This window comes from Ailuropoda melanoleuca, chromosome 2 (assembly GCF_002007445.2).
Source record: "Ailuropoda melanoleuca isolate Jingjing chromosome 2, ASM200744v2, whole genome shotgun sequence".
NCBI lineage: Eukaryota > Metazoa > Chordata > Mammalia > Carnivora > Ursidae > Ailuropoda > Ailuropoda melanoleuca.
Window position 1 is genome coordinate 112799734 of NC_048219.1, and position 24208 is coordinate 112823941.

Genomic DNA, 24208 nt, shown 5'->3' on the forward strand with positions numbered 1-24208 from the left:
TTATTCTTAGAAAATATTAATAACCTGATGCATAAGCAAAAGTCATTGATTTACCCTTTATGGTTACAAGTCAGAGTTCATTATAATGCAATAAAAATGTCAGTGTAGACCATCTATTCCACAAAGTCCCTTTTATCATGCTAACTGGCAGAAATTTCATTTTACTCTGAGTGCCTATAAAAATTCTGTTTAGACTCATACCACCCTTGTGTCATACTGACTTGTTATTTCTACTGATAAAATTTTCCCTATTACCTTGCTAATTCCACGAGGGTAAGAATCTTCATTTTCAGAGAGCATGACTCCCTTCTTTGGTGAATATTCACTGATTGCTTACTAAGTCCCAGCACTCTATAGCAGGTGTCAGAATGCCCCAAAAGGCATTTGCAATAGCAGTCAACACAGTGTCCTGAGGGCCTACAACAGGCTGGAGTAGAGATACACTCATGTGCAAGGTGCAGTGTCTGCTCTAATACAACAAAGAAGCTATGTCAATAAAAAGAAAACAACAGTATTATAAGACTAGTTGCATACTGAGGAAACTGTGAAGGACATGCTTATATCTAGATTGAGATGACTGTGTGTATGTGTGAGTGTGTGTGTATCATGTGGGTACTGAGGAAAAGTGAAACAGAAACCCGAATGTGAACATAAGTTAACCAAGTGAAATATAAGTAAGGAAACAGAACATTCAAATGTATCTAGCAGATTTGACAATTAATAAATCTAATAGAATGGTTTAATTTGGATATGCATTACAGAAATTAAAGATTTATCCTCCCTTATCTCTGAGTCTATGTAGTTCATATATGAAATTATACGGAAAGCAAACCCTGCCTAATAGTATTTAGAAAACTTATGGATTGCTTTATACTTCCTATAGTTTAATAACCTATTTGGCATTAATACCTCTTCAGAATGAGAGACTATATTATGTATTGTGCAAATATAGATATCAATCTGAAATTTTGCTACTTTCCAATTTGCTCCCTTGCACTCTGAGTATATTTTAATAATGGCAATGCAGGTAAATCACAGAGTGAGGAAAATGTTGTAGAATTTACAAAGTAAGTTGTAAATAAATGTCCATTACAATATAAGAGGTATTTAATCAATTATCAAATTTGACTTCTTTGTAAAAATACACAGTTCATGCCATCCTGGTGAAAAATTACTTGGGAAATCATGCTTCTTTTTTTTTTTTTAATAATTCTGAAACAAATGTTCATTACCTCACTGAACTCTGTTCTCTACTTAACACCGGAAGAGTAGGAGGGTTATTGTAGATGTCTTTTGAATGTGGATTAAATTAATCTCATTTTCCCTTATTATTCATAAAACTAATAGGTACAACTAACAGGCACTTTTACAGATACCAGTTGTTCCAGACTTAAGTACCCCTGTCCTCCCAAGCATGCAGGTTACCATCAGCTGACCTGCCTTGTCAATTCTGACCCTATGTCTAGCCCATCCAAATCCCAGGGTTTTGTGAATACAGCAAAAACATAGAACTTTACACTCTGCAAAGGTTTTGCCATTTCAGACTTTCATGGATTAATTATAAATTCTGTTCTCAGCCATCACTTTACACATATAGGTTTCTAAGCAACATTTTCCTTCAGGTTCAAAAGGGAAGAGACAAAAGGAACTTATGAAAATATGCTTTATTATACAATATAGGCATTCTTGTATATCTGATGCATATTTGTATTTACCAACATTCCTCTATTTTTTTTTCCAGGTGTGACTTGCTTTGTCATTCAACCAACCGTAAGTTACCAGCAGTCCTGAAGTTGCAAAGGGTGGGAGACAGAGAAATATTTGAATCTTTGGAAAATCAAATGCTTCTAACAATAGAAATTCATTCTGTCATCTTGAATATTTCACTTTCTATTTTTTTTTATCTCCACCCCCAAAAGTAGTGCTTTTGCTACTCACATAAGTATACTCTATTGCTATAACACAAATACCTTCTGTCATGTAATTCTAAGAAAAACTCTGACAAGGTTGAGAACATGCAACAGTCAAGAGTGTACTCAGTAAACACCTTCAGGTGATGGAAGAACTATGGAGCCAAACATTCTTTTCATGCATAGAGGTCCCTCCCCTTAGGGGCCTTCTACTTTCTTCATTCATAGTATTTGAGACTTCGAAGAGAGAAATCACCTCTGTTCTTCAAAATCTTTGTATACTACTTTGGCCATTTTGCATACTGGCCAGATTCTACTAATTTATAAAAATGAAGCTTTTAAAAAAATGAATCAGTTAAGGAGAATGAAGATGAACTCTCATAACAGTTTATGCTAATTGAGTGCTGACTAAACACTAGGAGCTGTTCTAACCAAGATATATCAACTCATTGAATCTCATCAACCCTCTGAGATTGTTACTAGCATTATCCTTATTTCTAAAAGAGAACACTGAGGCATGAAGAGGTACATAATTACTAAAAGACAGCTTGTAAGTGGTGAAAGGCAAGGAAGGGACTAGGCTGCATCCACCTAGATGTTCTGGCTCTAGAATCTCTGCTTTTAACCAATATTCTATACTGCTTCCCCTACTTAAGTCTCCAATCCCCCTTCCCTTGTTAATTCCAAGTCCAACCAGGCAAGCAGTTGAAGCCAAAGAATCCCTCTTACTCTGCAAATGAAGCTTTAAGACAAGACCTCTAACAACCTAATTATATGGCTAACACATAACCAATTTGTAATAAAGCTAGCTATTTTTATTATCTACCAAGTGATCATAGATTATATATAAGGGGTGTAGAAAAGAGTATATGCAACAGACCCTTCCTATAGGAGAACTCAACATTTTTGGGGGGAAATCATATAGACAAAAATGAAACAAAGGAAGGCATAGGGTGATAACTAAGGAGGTGATAAGGATGTGAAGCACACAGGATAAGTGCTAAATGTTTTTCAAAAGAAGGAGACCATTATGGGCTGCAGTTCTAGGAAAAAAAAATAATCTGAATTCCGTAATTGTATGGAGGGGCTTGAGTTGAATTATAAAGATCCCCCAAAATAGAGACCATTTGAAAGGCTATAAAATATCTCCCATTTTAGTTTAACAACATGAGTAAAGATGTGGAGTTTAAAAAAAATTAAGGAAAAAAAATAAAACAAGATGAAACCAGAGAGGTAGACAAACCATAAGAGACTCTTAATCATAGGAAACAAACTGAGGGTTGCTGGAGGGGAAGGGGTTGAGGGATGGGGTAACTGACTGACGGACATTAAGGAGGGCATGTGATGTAATGAGCACTGGGTATTATATAAGATCGATGAATCACAGACCTGTACCTCTGAAACCAATAATACAGTACATGTTAATAAAAAAAAAATAGTCGAAGTGGTAAATTGTATGTTGTGTGAATTTTACCATGATAAAAACAAGTATATTACAAAAAAATTTTAAAAAAGAATATGGTATGTTCATGAGACAAAAATGGTGTGAGCAAAACAGGAGCAAAGGGCAAATTTGAAATAGAAGAGAAATCTCTGTTGATATGGATCACGTTAGGTGAGATTATACCCGGAGAGGAGGTAATAGATTACACTTTGAGATGAAGAAAATAGGGAGTTAATCAATGTTTTAAGGAGGAATGCAATGAAAGCATTGTTGTGTATGATATGTAGAGACTTCTAGAAAATCAAGGCAGAAAAAGAGAAACCAAGTAGAAGATTAGCAATACTCAGTAATGAAATAACGGAAACATGGCCCATAATGGTGACAATGGATAAGAAAAAATACTTGGTGAATAAATGGCTCAGTGGTACAGGAAGAGAGGGAGTTAATAATTGTGAGGTTTGATTCTACTTGGTTATAAAAAGGTAATAATTTCACTAACAAGACAAATAGGAGAGGTTCTGATTTTTAGGTATGAAAATGACTTTGGTATATTAAATTATGAGATGACATTAAGAATATTAAAGGAAATTTTCAATAAATGTCTAGAGATTTCACACTGTTCCACTAATAAGGAGATAAATCAGCAAATTTGGACTTAGGGTAATATTAAATAATGAAGGTCTCAATATGAATCATCACAATCATTGAACTCTCTAAAAGGGAAAATACACCCATCAGTGGGGAGAAAGTTTCTGCAGGAGCTGCACTTCTACAGAGACAGAAAACATAGGGGACAGCATTTGATAGTTAAAGAAAGTGATAGAGACACCATTACATGGCTTATCTCTTGGTCCAGGTTTCGGGGGTGGGGGGAAGAGTGTGGTCAATAGAGAACTAATGGAAAGGTGAAAATGGGAAGTGTAGAATAATAATTATAATGCAGGTAAAGACAGAAAAGCAGGCTCACAGATATGTTAGAATAGGTTGGATGCAATGTGATCAGATTGTGTTCAGAGGGAACACTAAATCCCAGAAGCGATCAGGCTCAGGTTGTCATCAAGCTATAATGGAAAGTGAAAACAGAGAACAAGAGTCAAAAAGTGTTATCAAAAATTATGGGGAGATTGTTAAGTGTGCTAAGTCATCAATAAAAATTCTATGGTTGTCAAGAAAGATTGTCTAAGAGGAAAGCGAAAGAAGAAAGACCATTGGGTGTAAATTGCTTAAGGAAATGGAAAGGAACTGTGGTCTGTGGTTGGAGGACAGTATTGATTAACACTTAGCTTTATCAACATGTCAGTAAACATAGAACTACACATTGCAAATTCCACTTTGTAGAAATCTTAAAAAGTTAATGAGGTTTGCAACAGCAACATTCATTTGAATATGGCATGAAGTATTATTGAGTCTGCTATTCTGCAAAACTAATAATCTAAGCCATATACTATGTTATAGTAGGTGTTGCAAATAAGGCTAAGTACAAAAAATTTTGCAATTTATGTATTTTTACGTACGTTGTTTTTAAAGCTATATAATTAAAATTCAATTATGAAAAAAAAATCTGTGCAAGAATTTCTTCCCTAAGAAACTTAGATTCACGCAATGGTTTGTTTCAGTATAAATTCTTTTAACACTCTCTCAACATTTTTAACCAGATATGCTATACTAAAAAGCTCAGAATAGCAAGTTGAATATGCAAATAATACTTGATTTCTGGTAAACTTTGCTTATTTTTGTATTATAAGCCAAAAAAACAAAAACAAAAACAAAAACCTGAGAACACCTTAATGGGTACACAAAATTGAAATGTCTTCCCTTTCAAACAATTGCAGGCAACTTCACTCCTACAAATTATAATCATCTTTCAAGAGGAACCCTGGATTCACTTGTGCCCTTGCCTATTTCCACAGGTGCTCTACTGCTTTCCTAGCAATTTTGAATTCATCAACAGCCCCACAAAGACTTATTCATATTTCACTGTACATTGATTCATCTGCTGAATTCATGACACAAATCTCTCAAAAGGAAAAAAAAAAGTTCTAATATGTATACTTTCTTTTATTGCTTCCTATGAAAGATGCCTCTTCTAACGTTACATCACAGATTTTTCCCCTAGTTGCCATTTACAACTTTCTCATTCAAGTCAAAAGTACAAAAAAAAAGTAGTTTTTCAGTCATATACCTTACACAGAGATGTGGGCAATTAAAGTGGCTTAATAGCAACTAGTCACGGGGGACTTGTAAGAAAAATTCAGCATTATTTGAGCTACATCTAAAAAAGTTTATACTCTTGAAGTCAACAGAATCAATTCAATGTCATTAAATGCACTAACCCATAGTTTTGTTATATCTTTTCCAACTAGATAACTCTTTTCTCTCATTTTATTTCTTCACCACCAAAGATAGATTGATTTCTAGTTCATGGATAAAGCTAGATATTATTTGCATAGTCCACTATTGGTTGTCAAGAAATATTATATAACAAATAAAACAGAAAAGAGTTTTAAAAAGCCAGGCCAAATTTCATTGTATTAATTAGGAGCTTCTGGAGATCACTCACACAACTGTATTGATTATAGAAGTTGCAAATTCTCCCCCTTCATTTATGTGTATAGTCACTTTGTAGTTCCACCCATCAGTGACAGTCTATTTCTCCATTCCCTAAATCTGGACTTGGCCATGTGATTTTCCTTGACCAATGAGACATAGTACATATGGCTTATAAAATGTCTGCATATTCTCATTTCTGAGAATGATGTGACCATCCCAAGCTACCTGTTGGATGAGAGACTCACACATGGCCTAGTAACCTGGAATATAACATGCCAACTGCCAGACATATGACGAAGGCCATCCTAGATCATCCTGCTGCCATCTGATCTGAAACTGGCCAGAGATCTGAAGAACTGACACAGACCAGAAGAACCACCAGCCAACCCATAGAATAGTGGGATAAATAAGCAGTTGTTATTTTAAGACACTGAATTCTGGGGTGGTTTGTTATGCAATCAAAACTAGTTGATATACACCAATCTCTCAACTCCTAGACTAGGGATTAAAAAAGAAATATATGTAATTAAGTTTAAACTGACATTGCATAAAGAAATGAATTTGACCAGGGATTATAAATCTCACCACCCTCACCCTCACTACTGAGACTTAACTTGGTAGTGATCCAATACCAGGATGTTAATTCATATGTGAATCACTATCCACTTCCCAAGTCCACCTGGTATCTTCTAAGTGCTCTATCCTATGGCAGAAGCATCAACTTGCCAGTCTCTTCTCATTCCATTCCTAATCAGACTCATTAACTATAACAACTTGAGAGCCCACCATAGGTTTCAAAGCTCAAGTTTTATAATAAGCAAAGGCCCTAACTCTGCCACATTGACATGCTCCAGCAGTTTCTGATCCTGCAAACGGAATCCTTGTCAGACCATCTAACATGATCTACTAGGGCAATCCCCTGAGCCTGAGTACCTTCACAGAAAACTTTTCAACTTCCTGTCTTAAGACTGATTCTCAACGTAAAAATGTTAGTATTTGACCACATTGCCTTCTACTCCGTCTATCACTGTCAGCTATTCTGACACATTCATGAAGAATTGGGAAGATCTGAATCTATGAATAATCCTAATACTGATAACTGAACACTCCGGAGTTCTCCTTGTCAATTATCTGCCTCCAAGACCTGAACCACACCTCATATGGACCCTGCAGAACTTCAGTAGAATGTTTGACATATGACTCAGAATTCCTTTTTTTTTCTTTCTCTAACATAATGTTCCTCATGAATTTTTCTGCTCCTCATATTAAGTAACTTCTACCTGTGGTTTCAATATCTCTTGTTCAGGTATGTCAGTGCCCTGGAGGGATCTGGTCTTGATTGATATTATAGATTAAGAGACTTTAGGACCATCATGCTTATGAAGGGGATCAGAATACACCATCCTAAAATATGTGAGTATGACATAAGGATTGCTGTAAGCTGAAAACAACTGAGAAACAGCAGACGGACAAAATCGTCTCTACCCTGCCCCTATGTACTTACAATAGGACAGAAATTTTCCCTTGTGAAGGTGTCCCCTCTCTAGGGATACCAGGGAGAGAAGTATCACAGGAGTTGGAGATAGCACTAAAACGAGTCTACACTAACAACATCTTACTAAACAACCATTATCTTCCATTAGTTTCCCCATATACTTCTCTTCCCCTATTTACTTCCTCTAGAAAACAAAACACTTTTTTGTTTGTTTGTTTTTACTTTTGTTTAGCTACATCTCTGCAGTTGATCACCCTCTGTTAAATTGGTCTAAGACTTCTTTTCTATGAAGGCCTGCATGTACGGAAAAAAATTAACATTAAACATTTTGTGTGCCTTTTCTGATAAGCTGTTTTCTATCAGTTTAATTCACATTTCATTGACCAAAACCCAAAAGGGTACAGGAAAAACTGTTTCCTCCCCAACCTGACACAGGCCATCTTCTTGGAGAGACTCCAATATTTGAAGAAACTATGAATTCATGGAAGTCATACTGAGCACACAGCTTACAACTTAATGAGGAGGAAATCCTATGTTCTCTTTCCCTCTGCACTAAACATGACTCACTCCGGATTCTGCTTTCCATAATTTGATGATGATACTATCTTGTCTCTTCCATTGGAGCATAAACATTATCCCCTGCCTCACCACTTGCTGACTCCCTATGCACGATGTTCATCCTCTATTCTTACCTTTTTTTTAATCTTAGTAATTTCAATGTATAATAAAGCAGTGCTCCTTTATGTCTTTCCAATATTTGTAATTATCTAAATAGGTAATCTGAAAATTGTATTACCTAATAAATATGTCTGAAAGTATTTCCTTATTTTATAAAATCTGAAAAAAAATTGGGTAGCTAAGATTCTCACATTTTGAGAATGTCTTTAAGATATATACCAAGCAAACTAAAAATACACTTTAAAAGGTGACATTTTTACCTTTGGAATTGCAAACAGAAAAATTAACATAATCAAATGATTTTTTAGGCACTCATAGAAGCATATGGAACTAGCCCATTTAAAGGAAAAGAAAAAGATATTTTCAGTACAATATAATTTAAAAGAAAGGCATACTGCCACCAGTAGTCTTGAAAAAAAAATGTGTAAAAGCATTATGAAGGAAGAGGGATCAAAATGGTAGTGTAAAAAAACCCTGAACTTACCTCCTCCCAGGGACACAACAAATTTACAACTATATATGAAACCATTTTTCTCTGAAAAGGACCTCAGAACTAGATGAACAAGCACCTCCACAAAAAAAGAGATGCATTGAGAAGAGTAAAAGAGGAAGGGATAACACCTCCCCTAGGATCCTAGCCCAGCAGTGGTGACCTCACAATCACAATGGTGATTCCCAAAATACAAAATACTCCCCCAGGGAGTAAAGAAATTATGTCCTTCATCAGGAACTCTGACCCTGGGGGCTGTCACCAGAAGGATGAGCCCCCAGAATGTCTGGTTTTAAAAATGAATGGGGATTAAGACCAGGAGAATTATAGAATTACAGGGAATGGAGATCCAACTCTTAAAGGGGTTGCAAGAAAACCCACTCACGCTGAGATCCTGGGCAAAAGCAACAGATTGAAAATTTTCTAGACCATAAGTGAGAGAGACCCACTTACCAATTTTGTAAAGTGGCAGTTGGAGAGACAGAAACCTGTAGGCTTTCTCCAGGGACAGAAGCCCTGACAGATGCCACTTTTGAAATTTCATCGCAATCTGCTGGTGACAGAACTGATAGGCACCATGTTTGGTGCTCTCCCTCTGGTGTGCAAGCACTATAGGGCATTCTCTGCCTACCCAGTGGTATAACCAGTCTGGGCAAGCTCCCATGCCAATTAACCCCATGCAGAAACCAAGCCACAACTGGGAGGGATGATTCTTGAACCCTGCCCTTTTTCCTCAGCTAAGGAGACAAGATGCAAGGACAGGGTGAGGACCCTGAATCTTCCCTTCCCTGTTCAGTGTCTAAGCTACAATGGAACCAGACAAGTTTCCCAGCCATGCCCTTTCTGCACAGCAGTCAAGTTGTAATGGGCCTGGTTAGGTGTCCTGAGCCCTGCCCACCCAGCAGACAGACAGAGCAGTAACCAGGCCAGGGAATGCTGCAGGTCCTGCCCTCCTTGCAGTAACCTACCCACAAGAGGGCTAGGCCAAAGCTCTGAACCCCGTTCACCCCACAGAGAGACAGAGCAGCAACTGAGAAGGGTAAGCACCCTCAGCCTGGCCATTCCTGCACAGCACCTGCAGCTCTATGGTATCTCCTTGGTATCTTTAAATACTTAATCACATTTCCATGAATTAATTTGTTGATAAGTGGTAAAATATGTAATGAGATGAAATCCATTAATATGGATACCAAGACAAAAAGGAATTTTACATTTTATTTGTATTTATTTGTATGCCAGTAACTCATTTTTTTGAGAGGGAGGATTGTTTTACTTTGTTTGTTGTTCTTATTTTTTGGTCTGGCAAATCAAACTATAATTCTACAAAACTTCAAGAGAAGATTACAATGGTTAAACAAATTAGCAACTTCTTGGAGGGGTGGGTGGCATAAGGAGAGTATTTACCAAAGTTTATGTAAATTATCACTTGAAACTAATCTTAATTAATTTTTAAATTCTATTCTGACCTTAATATATTACCACATCTATAATTATTATAATTATTTCTGATTGTTTAGCAACTCTAACACATATTCTAAAAATAATTTAGGGGATAATTATCCTAAATAATCCACAAATGTGTCACAAATACAGTAATATAAAGTTTTAAGTTAAATAAAATTATGCTTATTTTTATGTTCTTTGCATACATTTTCTCATAAAATCTTCACACAAAAAATATGAGTTCATTTCTTATCTTGTAGGTGAGGAAATTGACAGTATCACACAGGAAATAAGTAGCAAAGCGGGATTTGAGTCTGAACTTGACTGATTTCCAACTCCTAGCTATCACATTTCACCTCTTCCATGTGAGTTAACACATACATCCACTGAAATGTTATTGGTTTTAATTGCTTTGATTTTAGCAGGGAGGATTAGAATGGTTTGGTTGTATGTATACTTTAATTAATATGCTTTCAGTTTAATTTGCCACGGTGGAAACAGGATCTGTAATAATGCAACAACCCTCTAAGTCATCTCTGCCTTCAGACACGACCTTTAAACTTCACTGAACACAACACAGCCAGAGTGATCATTATAAAACAAAAATCCTAGCATATGTGTACCTTCTAATAGTCGTGTTTTCCCTTTACCTACTAAATAAAACCAAAACTACTTATCCTGGATATTAGTACACCAATGTTCATTGTAGCACTTTTACAGCAGTCAAAAAGTAAAAAGAAACCAAGTGTCCATAAACAGATAAATGGATAAACAAAATGTGGTATATACATACAATAGAACCTTATTCACCCACAAAAAGGGGAATGAACTTCTTTTGGGGAGAGGGTAGGAAATGAACTTTTGATATGTGCTACAACATGAATGAACCTTGAAAATATGCTAAGTGAAATAAGCCACACACAAAAAGTCAAATACTGTATGATTCCACTTACATGCAATATATAAAATAGGCAAATTCATAGAGGAAAAAAGCACATCAAAGGTTACCAGGGGGTGTGGTGAAGGGAGATGGAGAATAATTGCTTAAACAGAATTTTATTGGAAGTAATAAAAATGTTTTGGAAATAGTTGTGATGATTATACAATATTATGAATGTAATTAATGTCACTGCATTGCACAATTAAAAATAGTTAAAATGATGAATTTTAATTACTGTATGTGTATTATGTTCTATGCATTGTACATATTACCTAATTTAAAAAAATAATAATAATGTAATATACCCAAAACTATTAAGTTGTACACTTTTAATGGGTGAATTGTATATGGTATATAAACTACATCTCAATAAAATCTTTTTTTAAACACTTCTTATCTTGGCAGATCATATCTTTTATTATTGGAGCCCTCCCTAGAACTCTAGTTTCATCTCACACCAATTCAGGCCACATAACCCACATTCTAATCATACCAAATGATATATGACTCTGTCTACCCTCTTTTTCATGTCTTTGTACAAAAAAATTTTCTGAGCCTTGAGTCTAGAAGAGTAGTTTGGAAACTTCTTGATTTGAGAACTTTTACTCTCTTAAAAACTGTTGAGGGCTTGAGAGAAATTTTGTGTGAATTGCTATTCACCATATTATAAATTTAAACTAAAAACATTGTTTTAAATATATATTAATCTCTTTTAAAATAAAAATGAATTGATTGCATATTAATATAACTAGCATTTTCTAAGAAAATATCTGTGTTGTTTTAAGTGAGAAGAGAATATGTTTATAATTTTACAAATCTGTTCAGTGTCTGGATTACTAGAAGACAGCGGGATTCAAACATCTACTTCTTCTTCCTACCTGTAATGTTGTTTTAATTGAAGTATGTGAAGAAAACCCAGCCTCACATAGCTATGAAGTTGGAAGAGAGAGGAGTGTTTTAGTAGACTTTTCACATAATTCTGGATATTCTTTCACACTATACTAACACATAACAAGCGGTAGTTACTTAAAGGTTAGAATCTTCAGTGTAGAATCAGAAACCACAGTGAACTTTTTATACCCTATTACATTAAAATTCATTGGTCTATCCTATACTTTGAATGGATCATTTACCCATGCATGATTTTATCATGTCATTTGCAAAATATTGGTTCCCTAAGTTATGCATATCTGTTGACACACTTCATTATGCAATACCCCCCCAAAATCACTTCAGTAATATCACCACCCATCTCATCAGAAAAGCTTTTAAGCATTGGGAGGTTATCAAGCTCACTGTGCTTGATACAAGTCTTCCAGAATTCTAATTTTTACTTGAAAGCTTGATTTCATTCTTTAGAAAATGTCTGCCACATACCTAGGTCTGAATAACCATAGGCTGTCTGTTCTTCATTCTTTCAAGTAAAACATGGCATTCCATAAAAGAAGTATGAACCCAAATAATCGCACAAACACTTGGTTTCCTTCAGGCAACCACTGCACTTCAGAATGCAACAAAAGTGCCTTATGTGTATTTCATCACACAGAATATTAAAGAGATGTGTACTGAAGGATCAAGATTTAATAAAATAAAAATGTTTTACTCTCTTCAAGGACGTTCTTTAAGTGAAACTGGCTCGCTCTTTCCCAGTTATTAAGCAGCAGCGAAAAATACAATGACTACTAGTACAGTTTGTTTCCATCGCCTTGATTAGCACTAAGTTGCCAGCAGTTTAGTCACCATTGCATTTACACCACCAGTGCAAATGTCAATACCATGGAAAAGGTAATTATCTAGTATTAACACAAAAATAACTCTTAGACTCCTTGAACACAGGACAGGGAACCCCAGGAAACCAAACTTGAAGACCACAGGTCTAGAATTATCCTTCTTCCTCTTCTCTTCCCCTATCTGGCCCAATCAACTAGTAAACTCCTATTGATCCTTTGTTTCCTCAACTCAGGTCAGTGGCCTCCATTGTGGGTACAATGTAAGCACTTCCAACTCTAACTTCAATCAGTCTAGAAAAACTGGAAGACCACAGTATTATAATCTAAACTTCACAGATATATACTGAACCAATAAAAGTCAAATATGTCTGAGCTCTACAAGCAGTACAGTTACAGTTGGGTTGTTTCTCTCCCTCCCTCTCTCTCTCTCTCTCTCTCTCACATACGCACACACACATACAAGCCAAAATGGCATGTTGGCATGTTCTGGAAATTACAAATTGGTATCAATAAGTATACTTAGAGAATGAAGAATTGAGAATGTATATTTATACAGGTATATGTTTGAACTAATTTGGAAAATCTGAGTAAGTTTTGAATATGCAAATACTGGCCCAGAAGAATGGCAGGCATAGCATGGGGTTGCTATGTGCAACAAAAAGTTTGACCATGTTTATATTTACATTTATATGAGTAAACATGCAATAGGTGCTGGATCTCACTAGTTAACCGGTATATTAATATAAGTTGACATTTTTTACAAATTAGATAGTCATAGCCAATAAATTATGAATTTATTGTTGGGAAAAGTATGGGACATAAACCTTTTCACACTCAGTTGATGAAAATATAAACTGATATGGTCTTTTTGGACAGAAATTTGTCCAACTATACAAAATAAAATAAACACCAATTGACTTTGCAATTCTATTTCTATGATTCTATGCTAAAGAAATACTCACATGTGTGAATAAGCATATTTATATGCACAAATGTTCATTGTGACATTGTAGGTAATGATGAAATACCAGAAACAGCTTAAATGCTTATCAGAAGAAAAAGGTCAAATGAATTTTAGTACAGAATAGGAGTAGGCTTTCTAAAGAAAGAGATAGAGCCTCATATACTGAAATAAATGCTTTTCAAGATATTTGACAGTTTAAAAAAAAGCAACTTAATAATGTATATAGGATCATTCAATTTTGTAATTACAAAGGACATACACAGATACATGAAAAAAATTCTGAAGGCATGACAGCTGTCAGCTATGGATAAGTATATGGAATTGATGTTGCAGTGATGAGGCAGAAATTTCATTTTTAAATCCATGTTACTTGAATACTTTACAGTTAATTTAATAAACTAATTTGCAGTTTAAAAAGTAATGAAAAGGACTGACCTCAAGCATAATGAAATTGGAAAAGTGAGGGATATATGAAAATCACATAGAGAGAAAAGAGGTTGCATGAGGAATATATTGAAAGTTCCATGATTAGAAACTAATAATCAAAATATACAGACTGTACATGCTAAGAGGTAATTGCTTCTTTGACTTTTGGTGGATCAGATAATATAGGTGCATTTTTCTTGAACATAAGCTCAAAAAAATGTAATTGCTACATGCAATTACCACTCCAATTTCTCTGCTAGTGCAAATGATAATTTTTACCAAATTATTTTTTAAAAATTATTGTACTTACTCTCAACGATTACTTGTCTGTCTTCCCAGTTATCTTTAATAAGCTGTATATTTCCAAAGTGTGCATCACTGTAAAAGATTCGGTTGGTACCTTTTCTTCTTTGATTATAGTCAAAAGCCAAGGCTATGACGTTCTTGAAATAATGTGGATTCTCATATGGCCTTATTGGTGAATTTAAATTGGTTTCATCAGAAAGATGTATACTTTTTAATATTGTTCTCCCTGAATACAGCAAATAGCCTTCATGCCTTAGGCAAGTAACTCCATCCTCTGCCAAATATCCGTGGGCACAAGTGCAAGTTCTCCGAGAATTTCCTCGATAAAGACAGAGTTGCTGACATCCACCATTGTCTTTGGCACAAACATTGGTCCCTAAAGAGGAAAAAAAGATACATACACACACAAATATATATATATTTCTGTTTTTCTTTTGTTTTTCAAATAATTTTTCTTACAGAAATATTTGAAAACATAATGTTGAATACCCTATCTTTTAATTCTTAATACTGGTCAATAAAAAAAATCAAATACTTTCTAGTACTGATTTTTTTTCATACCAGTTTAAAATCTTGGATTTCTCATTTCAAAGATCGCATTCTTCTGCTCCAAATACCGTTCAAATAAAAGCATTAAAATTTTTCCTCAATCAGCCAGTTAAGTGTATAACACTTTTTTGAAACTTGACGCTGAAATTGCAATAAGTTTTATGTGTTATAATCTTTGGCACAAGTAACAATTCTCTCAAAACATGAACTGAATTAACAAACAAACAGTGCACTGCTTTAAAATCTTGTCTATGAAATATGAAAGCTATCAAAGAAATTTACAGCTACAATGCACCGAACCTCCTAAGTGTATTAAGGATGAGTTTTTGCTTCAGTTTTTGAGTGAAGATGTAATATAATATTAAGATTTCTCCATCAGGCTAATTTTCCTCCATGAATCCATCATCAGCTCCAAAATTATTATACCTATCTTTGATATCAAGAAAATTAACTACAATTTATTTTAATGGACATTAATATGGATATTTAATGACATAAAATAGACATTTAATTTAATTGAGGTAAATTAAAAGAAATATCCAAACCACCATCTTATCAGTTTCAAAATACACATTTTAAGGAAGTAATGACTTCAGAAATATTTCACACCAATAGCAAACTTATGAAGCCATAATCACTTTATATGTCAAAATATAAAAACCCCAAACACGTATTTTTAGCTACTTTTTATTCTCTAATATCCTAATTTTGCTTTGTATTTTTTGTTGAATATATATATATATCAAGATATTCTATATTACTTCGCTCAAGCCTATACTGAAGACATGTCAGGTATGTAACATGTCCATACAAATACACTGTTCTAGGCAAAAATATGCATGTGTGAACTATTATATATGCATTTCATTAGGCTACTGTATGATTTTTGTAGGAAATTAGATGTAAAAAATAGAATTTTGAGGTTTTGGATTTATATAAGAATCCCTAACTTAAGTCTGATAAATGTTTAAAAAATAAGAGAGGAATGACATAAGATGTATCCATTATATAAGAGTGCTGACCTTTCTCTCTTACTCGGTTAAAGATTTTAACCTCCTTCAGGTTGACTCCAAGACCTGTTCTCATGGTTATGGTTTCCGTAGCATCATTCTTGTGGCCTCTTCTGATGGACCCGTTGGCATGTGCTCTGACAAGAAGTTGAACATACATGATCAACAATCTTTAAGTAATTCACATTAAGTCAGTTATTTAAACTGAAGATAACAGATGGCCAAGCAGAAGGGGAAAGAAACCAACTTTAGTCTGTGGCACTGAAATGCTTGAGCTTGGAATAGCAAGAGTGCCTTTCTGTGGAAATCACATGGCTTTGTGAGATCCTTTTTGTGACCTTGCTAAGGACTGGCTAATCCTACAAGGGTAAAGCAACTGGCACTGAAATAACATTTTGAGACTCAAATACTATGAAAAAATAAATTACCTGTCAGACCAGTAGATGTAAGCCCCAAAGACCGCAACTGAAAACATATCCACATTGCTCCCTGACAGCACCATCTCACGATTCCCTCCAGTCTCAAGGTCGATTCTTTCTATTTTATCTGTACGAGCATCACACCAGTACAATTTGTGTTCCTAAAGATCGATTGAAAAGTAATATTACAAGCTGTTTTGGACTAAGTGGTTTATTAAAAAAAAATAAGAGAACGGTAAGAGTGGATTAATGCAAGTTGGCAGTTAATGCACTTTAAATACGTAAGAAATCCAACACACCTCATAGTCAATGGAGATACCATTTGGCCATGCTATTCCCATGCTTACAAGGATAACTTTCTCTGAGCCATCTAAGCGAGCCTTTCCAATGCAGGGCATCTGTCCCCATTCAGTCCAGAACAAATAGCTGAAATGGAATTGTTGATTTAGAGTAATATGCAAATAAACACAAAAACACGTATTATTAATAATAAAGCAGAAACATCCATACCAATAGAACAAAAATAATACATTTTAGAAATCAATACACATGCATTTGAGTTTACAAAAAATAATTTCTTATTGTAAAAAATATTTAGCTATTCATAGAAATCACAAGGATGGATTCAAAATTCCTCCAAAATACTTTGCTCATGTTACTCCCTGTCTGAAATGCTCTTCTCCAACGTGTTTGACTTATTTGCTCTTGTTCTTATTTCAAACATCATTTCCCTCAAAAATTCTTCTGTGTTCTGATTACTGTACCATATACTCTGCATGAATTAGAGTGGCAAATTTATAGTGTTACATTTCTTATATTTCTTTACAGTGTTATTTTTTACTAATGTTTTTTGCCTCCACTGGACAATAAGCTCAAGGAGGACAGTGATCTTTTCTCCTTTTCATTTACTAGGACACCTACAGCACCAGGAAATTAGGAAACTTTGAAAATAAAAATTAGTGGTGGATAAATATTTAATTTATTAATACATACATGAATGCACTGTAATTTCAATTCTGCCCAAGTACACTGCTAAATGTAACTATTCTAATTTGAATTTTATAAGTTATCCTGTGAAGCGATCATAAAACATGGGTTCATAAAAAAGCAGACATTCCTATTTTAGTAATCTCATAATGCAAAATGGAATATGGAAGGAAATGAAAGACAGGAAGAAAATCCAGAGCATGCTGAAATAAAACATGTCAAAAAAACTAAATGTAGAAAAACAGAATGCATATTATCTGTGCTTTTTTTTCACTCATTCATTCAGCATATATAATATTTATATTTCAAATTTATATTACAATACAAAATGCAAGTTTTCAGATAAATAGGATCCACTCTTCTGAAGTTATGTCCACTGAAGTTTTTATTCAACTGTCAAAAAATAACAATGATTAGAATTTAGAAAAATATGGCAATCATTGATTCATTCAGGCAAAAATGGGTAGTATTCTGTGCATATTAGAATACATATATGAATGATCATACATGAGAAAATGAGATTGCATATAGAAAAATCAAATCAAAGATGTGCATTCATATTTAGTATCCACTTAATGAACTTGCTATTTATCCATAAAAAAGATAGACTATGTAAAAATACATGTATTCCCTTTATGCATATTATTTTGATTTATTTTAAAAGTTGATTTTTTTCCTGAAAATGCTATATAAAATAAATGTGTTGGACTTTTACAACCAGATGAAAAGGAGGTGTGGCTAGAATTCCAAGTATACTAATCCTGAAGAAGCTTTCATTCATATTCACAAGCTCTATAAATCAGAAAGGGAAATCTTTGTAGTGAGAGATCCAACTAATATTTTATTGGTTAGATCTAATTTGATACAGGCATGAAAAAAAAATCTATGCTTGCATTAAAGTTAAGAATTTTTAAAACTTTAATGGGGATTCTCATAATATTAAAAAATAAATTAGATAACTAAGAGGCCGAATTTGTTGACCCATTTAACTTTTTAAGGAAAAATTTCAGCATTAATAATGCGCCTAAAATGGCTAGTCGGTCACTATGTTAAAACGGCAAGGAATGTGACACTGAAGAAGGCATTGTGGGAGCCAGGACAGACAGGTGCTTATTTATTCAGTCTGATTCTTGTCATCTACTTTAACATACTCCAGACTTCAAATATGAAAGGAAATATGTACAGTATACCTTTTATTTAATAATAATCTGCTTTCAAATGCACTAAGTGAATAATAAAAATACTATTTTGAGTGAGCAGGGCAAATCAGCCATTTAACATATTGAAGCTCTACTTCTCACGTATGGAAACTGTGGCTCAGGAACTTAACGATCCCCAATCGCACAGATGATAAGGAAGGGTCCAATCCAGGAACTTCATTCAGGCTTTCTTAACCCAGGCCTGTGGGGTATGCTCTATGTTGTCTCATCAAATATAAATATAATACAGCGATATAATAATCTTATACCAAAAGTTATTTTTCCCTAGGTATAAGGAATAGAACAAAGATCTTCATACTTAAACATGCCATGAAAAAGGTCTTAGTATTGAGGAACAAGCCTCTCTTGTTCTTTTTTTCTCAAGTAGTCTGTTTATTTTAAATCTGCAATACTTCCATGCAGGAGTCTTGGATGAATGATAATAAATTTAAGAATTAAAACTATTCAAAATAAAATTGTTTTGAATACAGATTTACCCAAGTTTTCCGTAGTGATTTGATAAATCATCATTATATATATGAAGCCAAATCTGACTGTGGAAATCACTTTTATGGCTAAATAATTTATCAACCTAATAAAACTAAAAGATTCTATATACTTACTAAAATTAAGCAACATCTTATGAATTTCAGGAAAGGAGTAATTTATTTGCTCCTTAAACTGAAATTAAAATTTAAGAATTGACTAGAATTAGCACCTTGGGAACCTTTAGGGATTATAACTAAATGTAGAGAAAGAACACTAAGCTTATAAAACTGCAGGGAGAAACTTATGAATAATTTAAGATAGTAATTTACATAAATGTACTTGAGATAACTTTAATGAACATAGATTCTTTGTATCTAAATGTGATTTTTCACAAAGGGAAGAAATGAAAAGCCTTGTCTCTGGTTTTTGAAACTCCATGGAAATTAAGATTCAGTGACAGCATTACAGATTGATATTGTTCCCATTTGAGTTCAAAATTTGCTGTAGTGAAATGTTTGTTGAGTTGTGTGATATAGTGAAGGAAAGTGCCTTTACAGTATCAGCTTGGTTAATTTAGCACTGAAAATACTTCTCAAGTTTATTCCAGACCTAGAAATTTTCAGAATTGTAAAAATCAAATGCTGTGTGGTATCATTAAAGTTTTTTGGGAGAGTAATTTGTCCTAAACTAAAATTCCCAAAGTTGCAGAGGCTTGCAGTTACATAATTTAAAATCACAAAATTTAAAAAGGGACATTCAGAAGTGGTTTGAGAATTATAAGAATAATGTCAGAAATCATCATAACACCAATATCCATATTGTCTTAATGAGACACTCAGAAGTTCTTGGCAGGAAAATGTGCGACGAATACATATTATGTTACAATATTAGCATCTAATTAATTATTGACATTTGAATAATCGGTAAAATATTCCATTTGGTAGCATTGGAATTCCCAAAGTGCTCAAAAGTGTATTGAGTTTATCATATGACCATTGTACTGATATCATAATTACTTTACTTACAGGTACACTTAGAAAGGAAAACAAAACTTTTCTCTCAAAATTAGTTAGATTAAAGCTCAAAAATATAGAAAATATTACAAATGCCCTTGTATAATTTTATCTTTTTTTTTTTGAGAAATAAAGATAGCATGAAAACAAAGCTTTGGCTTTGGTGGGGAAGGTAAAAAGTGTGAGGTAGCAAGAAAAGAATAAGTCTAAGCTATTATAAAAGGAATAGGATTAAATGTGATTCTTTTAGCTATAAGAACAATAATGAAAAGCAACTGATTTGAAGCAATCATTTTCTTTGAATTTAAGATTATTTTTTGACTGCTAAACTATTTCCTTTGAACATAGATCTGGGTTGCAATTTTTACAATAAACTCACCATTTCTTCCCATTCTTACACACTTGTAAGAGAGCATGCTTTAAATACTTTATCAGATAGGCTAAAGAAAGATGAGATAACCAAAAGTTTCCATGCTGGCACAAAAATGAAGATCATGTAATTCTTTTATAGGTAAATGCCTTGATTGAGAAGAGAATCAAGAATGTTATTCCCTCTGCCACACTGGGAGGTCAACAGTGTATTACTTTATCAGCAGAAAGAATAAAAAACCCAAAAAGGAACAAAACAAAAAACACTACAAATTAACAATAGCAGCTAGCCTTTATGTGAGCATGAGCTTTATTTGACAAAAACTGCTTGTAATTTTCAATGTTAGCAGTTTCATTAGAATTACTTAAAACTCATACTTTGTAGGCCAGTGTGTCAATGTCTCCATCTTTAGGGTACATGCAAATAACATGAAACATGAATACATTTCATGAATACATGAATTCATGAATTGACATCCTTCATCCCCTAGGAGGAAACGGTGTAAAGTAGAACCTTCTCTATTCCTGTGAGGGCTTCTTCACATTTCCTTTTTCTTCATTTAATGTGCAGTTTTGTTTTGAGAAAGCACTACATGCCAATCCCAAATCACTTTTCAAGTCCAGAATGTGTTACTACTGCTAAGAGGTTCCTGTGATATAAAAAGAACTCAGGCACAAATAGCAGAACATTCGCTAAAAGGAAGAGTCTAGAGACAGTATAACCTTGAACACTAATTTCTTTTTTCTTTTTTGTCTGTGGTTTGGTGGATGATTCTCAAATGTATTCTCTTACTGCAGTCATGTAGTCACTTGACAAATTAATTAGGTGCCTATTAAGTGCTAGCAGCTGATGACACCAAATGAAGTGGCCTTAGTGACCCTCATGAAACTCACTGTTTAATGGTAGAGGAAAATGGGCCAATAAAGATTTACCTAAAAAAAAATGCCAATAGAAATACTTGAAACTTCCTAGCCGTAAATCTCTAAGTCACAAAAGTACAGGCTTCAACACTGAAAATGTGTGATGGTGAAAGAAGTTGTCATTTCTATAAACAATTCAGGAATGAACTCTTCTTTTGAGCCAAAATAAAGATATGGGCCATCTGGGTTGTTCTCTTTTTCTGTTTAAGCTTAAAATAATATTTATCATTTATTCTACAGGTCTTGCTCTGGTTTCTGTTATTCTTACATCAGACTCCTTCTTGATTCCCTGCTTTTCAATATTGAGTGAAGCAATTATTATGTGTATGCCCAGCCAATACTGGAGAAGTATCAAGAAAAATTCTTCACAAAGAAAAATATATTTGGCATCTGTAATGCTATAGCATATTATGTTTACAGCTTGTATTATATTTAGTTATTTAATTAACTTCCTGCCTCATTGCACATCCTTTCATTTTAATAAATGTATATGTACATGTATGATATTACTTTGCTATTTACAGGTTTCACAATGTTTTTCCTGAGTAAAGGGTTATATTTATTCATTTTTGGCTATCCCAAATATATAATATTTGGAGTGTCCCTATAATACGTATTTTTTCTATGAAATACTTAATACCTAGATTCCTAGAGCCTAAACTCCTAATCATAAGCTGATTTAGAATTCTTAAAATATTACACAGAAATTTCCAATTTGTTTCATGACCTCTAACCTGTCTGATACATCAGTCATATCCAACCTACCCTGGATATTCCACATGAAAAGATACTGAGACAATTTCCATAGGCACATGAGAAAGAAAGCTTTCAAACTTCTCTTTTACCCTTTCACCACAGTTTTATTGGTCAGATCCCTTAAAAAGTCAGGGTAAGTTGATATATTTGTGTATGGCTATTTCTGGTTTCCATTCAACATGGCTTTGGTCTGGACCAGAAGATCCCTCTTGTAGAGGGAGTTGGCATGACCTTTCTGGCCTCTCTTTCTCCTCCATCAGCCACAGAGCTACAATGATAGCCCAAGGCATCTTGATTACTTCCAGTCCTTCTTCCCTGCTTTTAGCAGGGAGGATAAGATCCAAGATTCATGTTTAGAGGTTAAGGAATGAAGACGAAGCAATGGTAAAAGATTAGGTAAGCAAAACCTAACTAGCTTTTTTTTTCTTTTAACTTTTTTTTTTACTTCTTTTTTTGTTGTTGTTCAATTAGCCAACATATAGTACATCATTAGTTTTTGATGTACTGTTCAACAATTCATTAGGTGTGTATAACACCCAGTGCTCATCGCAACATGTGCCCTCCTTAATACCAATCACCCGGTCCTAACTAGCTTTAAAACAAGGGTGTTTGCAGAATTTTTGAGAAAATTACTTGTGAAAAATAGTGTGACACTTTCATTCGTTATTATAATTTGTTTATATGCCTCTCTTAGAGACCTGGAGAGAAAGCTGCCTATAATTTGGGGCATGACTGTGGTGTTTCTGAGTTATTTGACCATCACAGTATCTTAATATACATACTAACACCCTGATTCCACCATTATTTCAACTGAAACCAAATTTAAATCTACTTGTTTTTTATATATGTTATTTTGCCTTAAGATAAAAGCATACTTTAGGATATGGTGTTAAGCTAAGCTATACTCTTGCTATCTCAAAATATGTTAAAGTATCACTCAAGATCTTCTGTATATTGTTAAGCATATTCTAAAAGCGTATAATATATATAATCAATCAAAGACCACTTGACAATATGTAGCTGTTGAACGCCAAGATCCCATGTTAAGCTGAATCCTATGGAAAGAAACACTTTTCAGCAAGTTATTTAGGATCACAAAAATAAAAAGCCAGGTTAACAAAACAATGTACATCCTGGTGTCTTAAAAAAAAAGAGTACTTGTGCTTCACTTAGAAATCATACACTGTGTGAAATTAACCAACCTTTTTGGTATTATACGAGGTGACATACTGTGACTTCTACTGTAGAAAGTCAGTTTTTACCATAAAAAAATTATTACATTTCAATTTTTTTAAAAGGAAGCACTGCCTTACAAAAAAGTCAACAGAAGGAAGAAACTAATTTTTCAAGCTGGAGTAAATTCATACATGCTTTCTATTTTGCATTTGGCTACATTTTAAAAGACTTCAAGTCTCCATTGTTCAGAATAGGTTTCATGCACACTTTTCAAGACACATTTATATCTTGGATTCAGCTAATTTACTCCATCATTGTTCACCTTTTCCTTTGGCAATATTACCTGACATGTTTTAACTTCAAGCAGAATATGAAAATGCTGCACTTTATTCATATGATATGAATTTTGACACCTAAATGTCTATGTAATATTACCTGGAAACTAATGTTTCAATAACATTACCTGAAAATCAGCATAGCATTTAAAAAGGTGCATCAATTCTTAACTATAAATCCTGAAAAAATATCTGTCCATGTGACTTAATTAATATTTAAGAAATATTTTTAAGAAGAAGTGAGGGTATGGAGGTAAATAATATTTGAATTACTGCTACATATTTCAAAGATTCCTTGTTTTGCGGATTAAAATGTAAATTTTGTTTTGGTGTGCTCAAAATTAGGAAATCAAAAATATTTAATGAGATCCTCCAGCTGAGTCTGTGCTGAGCTCACAGTTGCAATGGAAAGAGATGGTAAATCTAAGAGACATCTGGAGACAAGAGATGACAGGAGTTAGTGACAGATGAAAAACTACAGAAAATCTAAAGTAAGTTTCAATCTTGTCAGGACAAAAAGACACACCATGGTTAGGAAAAGAAATCAGAAGACTAAAGGTAGGAGGATGTGTTGAATTTCTGTGACAGTGGACATTCAAACAAAGATTT

The 24208-nt window shown here is 33.9% G+C and overlaps 1 protein-coding gene across 1 annotated transcript in view; it reads right to left on the minus strand.

Moving 5' to 3' along the window:
• Nucleotides 1-24208, minus strand: part of LRP1B (LDL receptor related protein 1B) — a 1837899-nt gene that overhangs the window by 415911 nt on the left and 1397780 nt on the right. Inside the window, exons 37-40 of the mRNA XM_034642051.1 lie at nt 16654-16780; nt 16364-16515; nt 15948-16072; nt 14381-14752 (exon numbers count right to left, since the gene is read on the minus strand). Coding sequence (XP_034497942.1) covers nt 14381-14752; nt 15948-16072; nt 16364-16515; nt 16654-16780 — 776 coding nt within the window. The remainder of the gene's footprint in view (nt 1-14380; nt 14753-15947; nt 16073-16363; nt 16516-16653; nt 16781-24208) is intronic.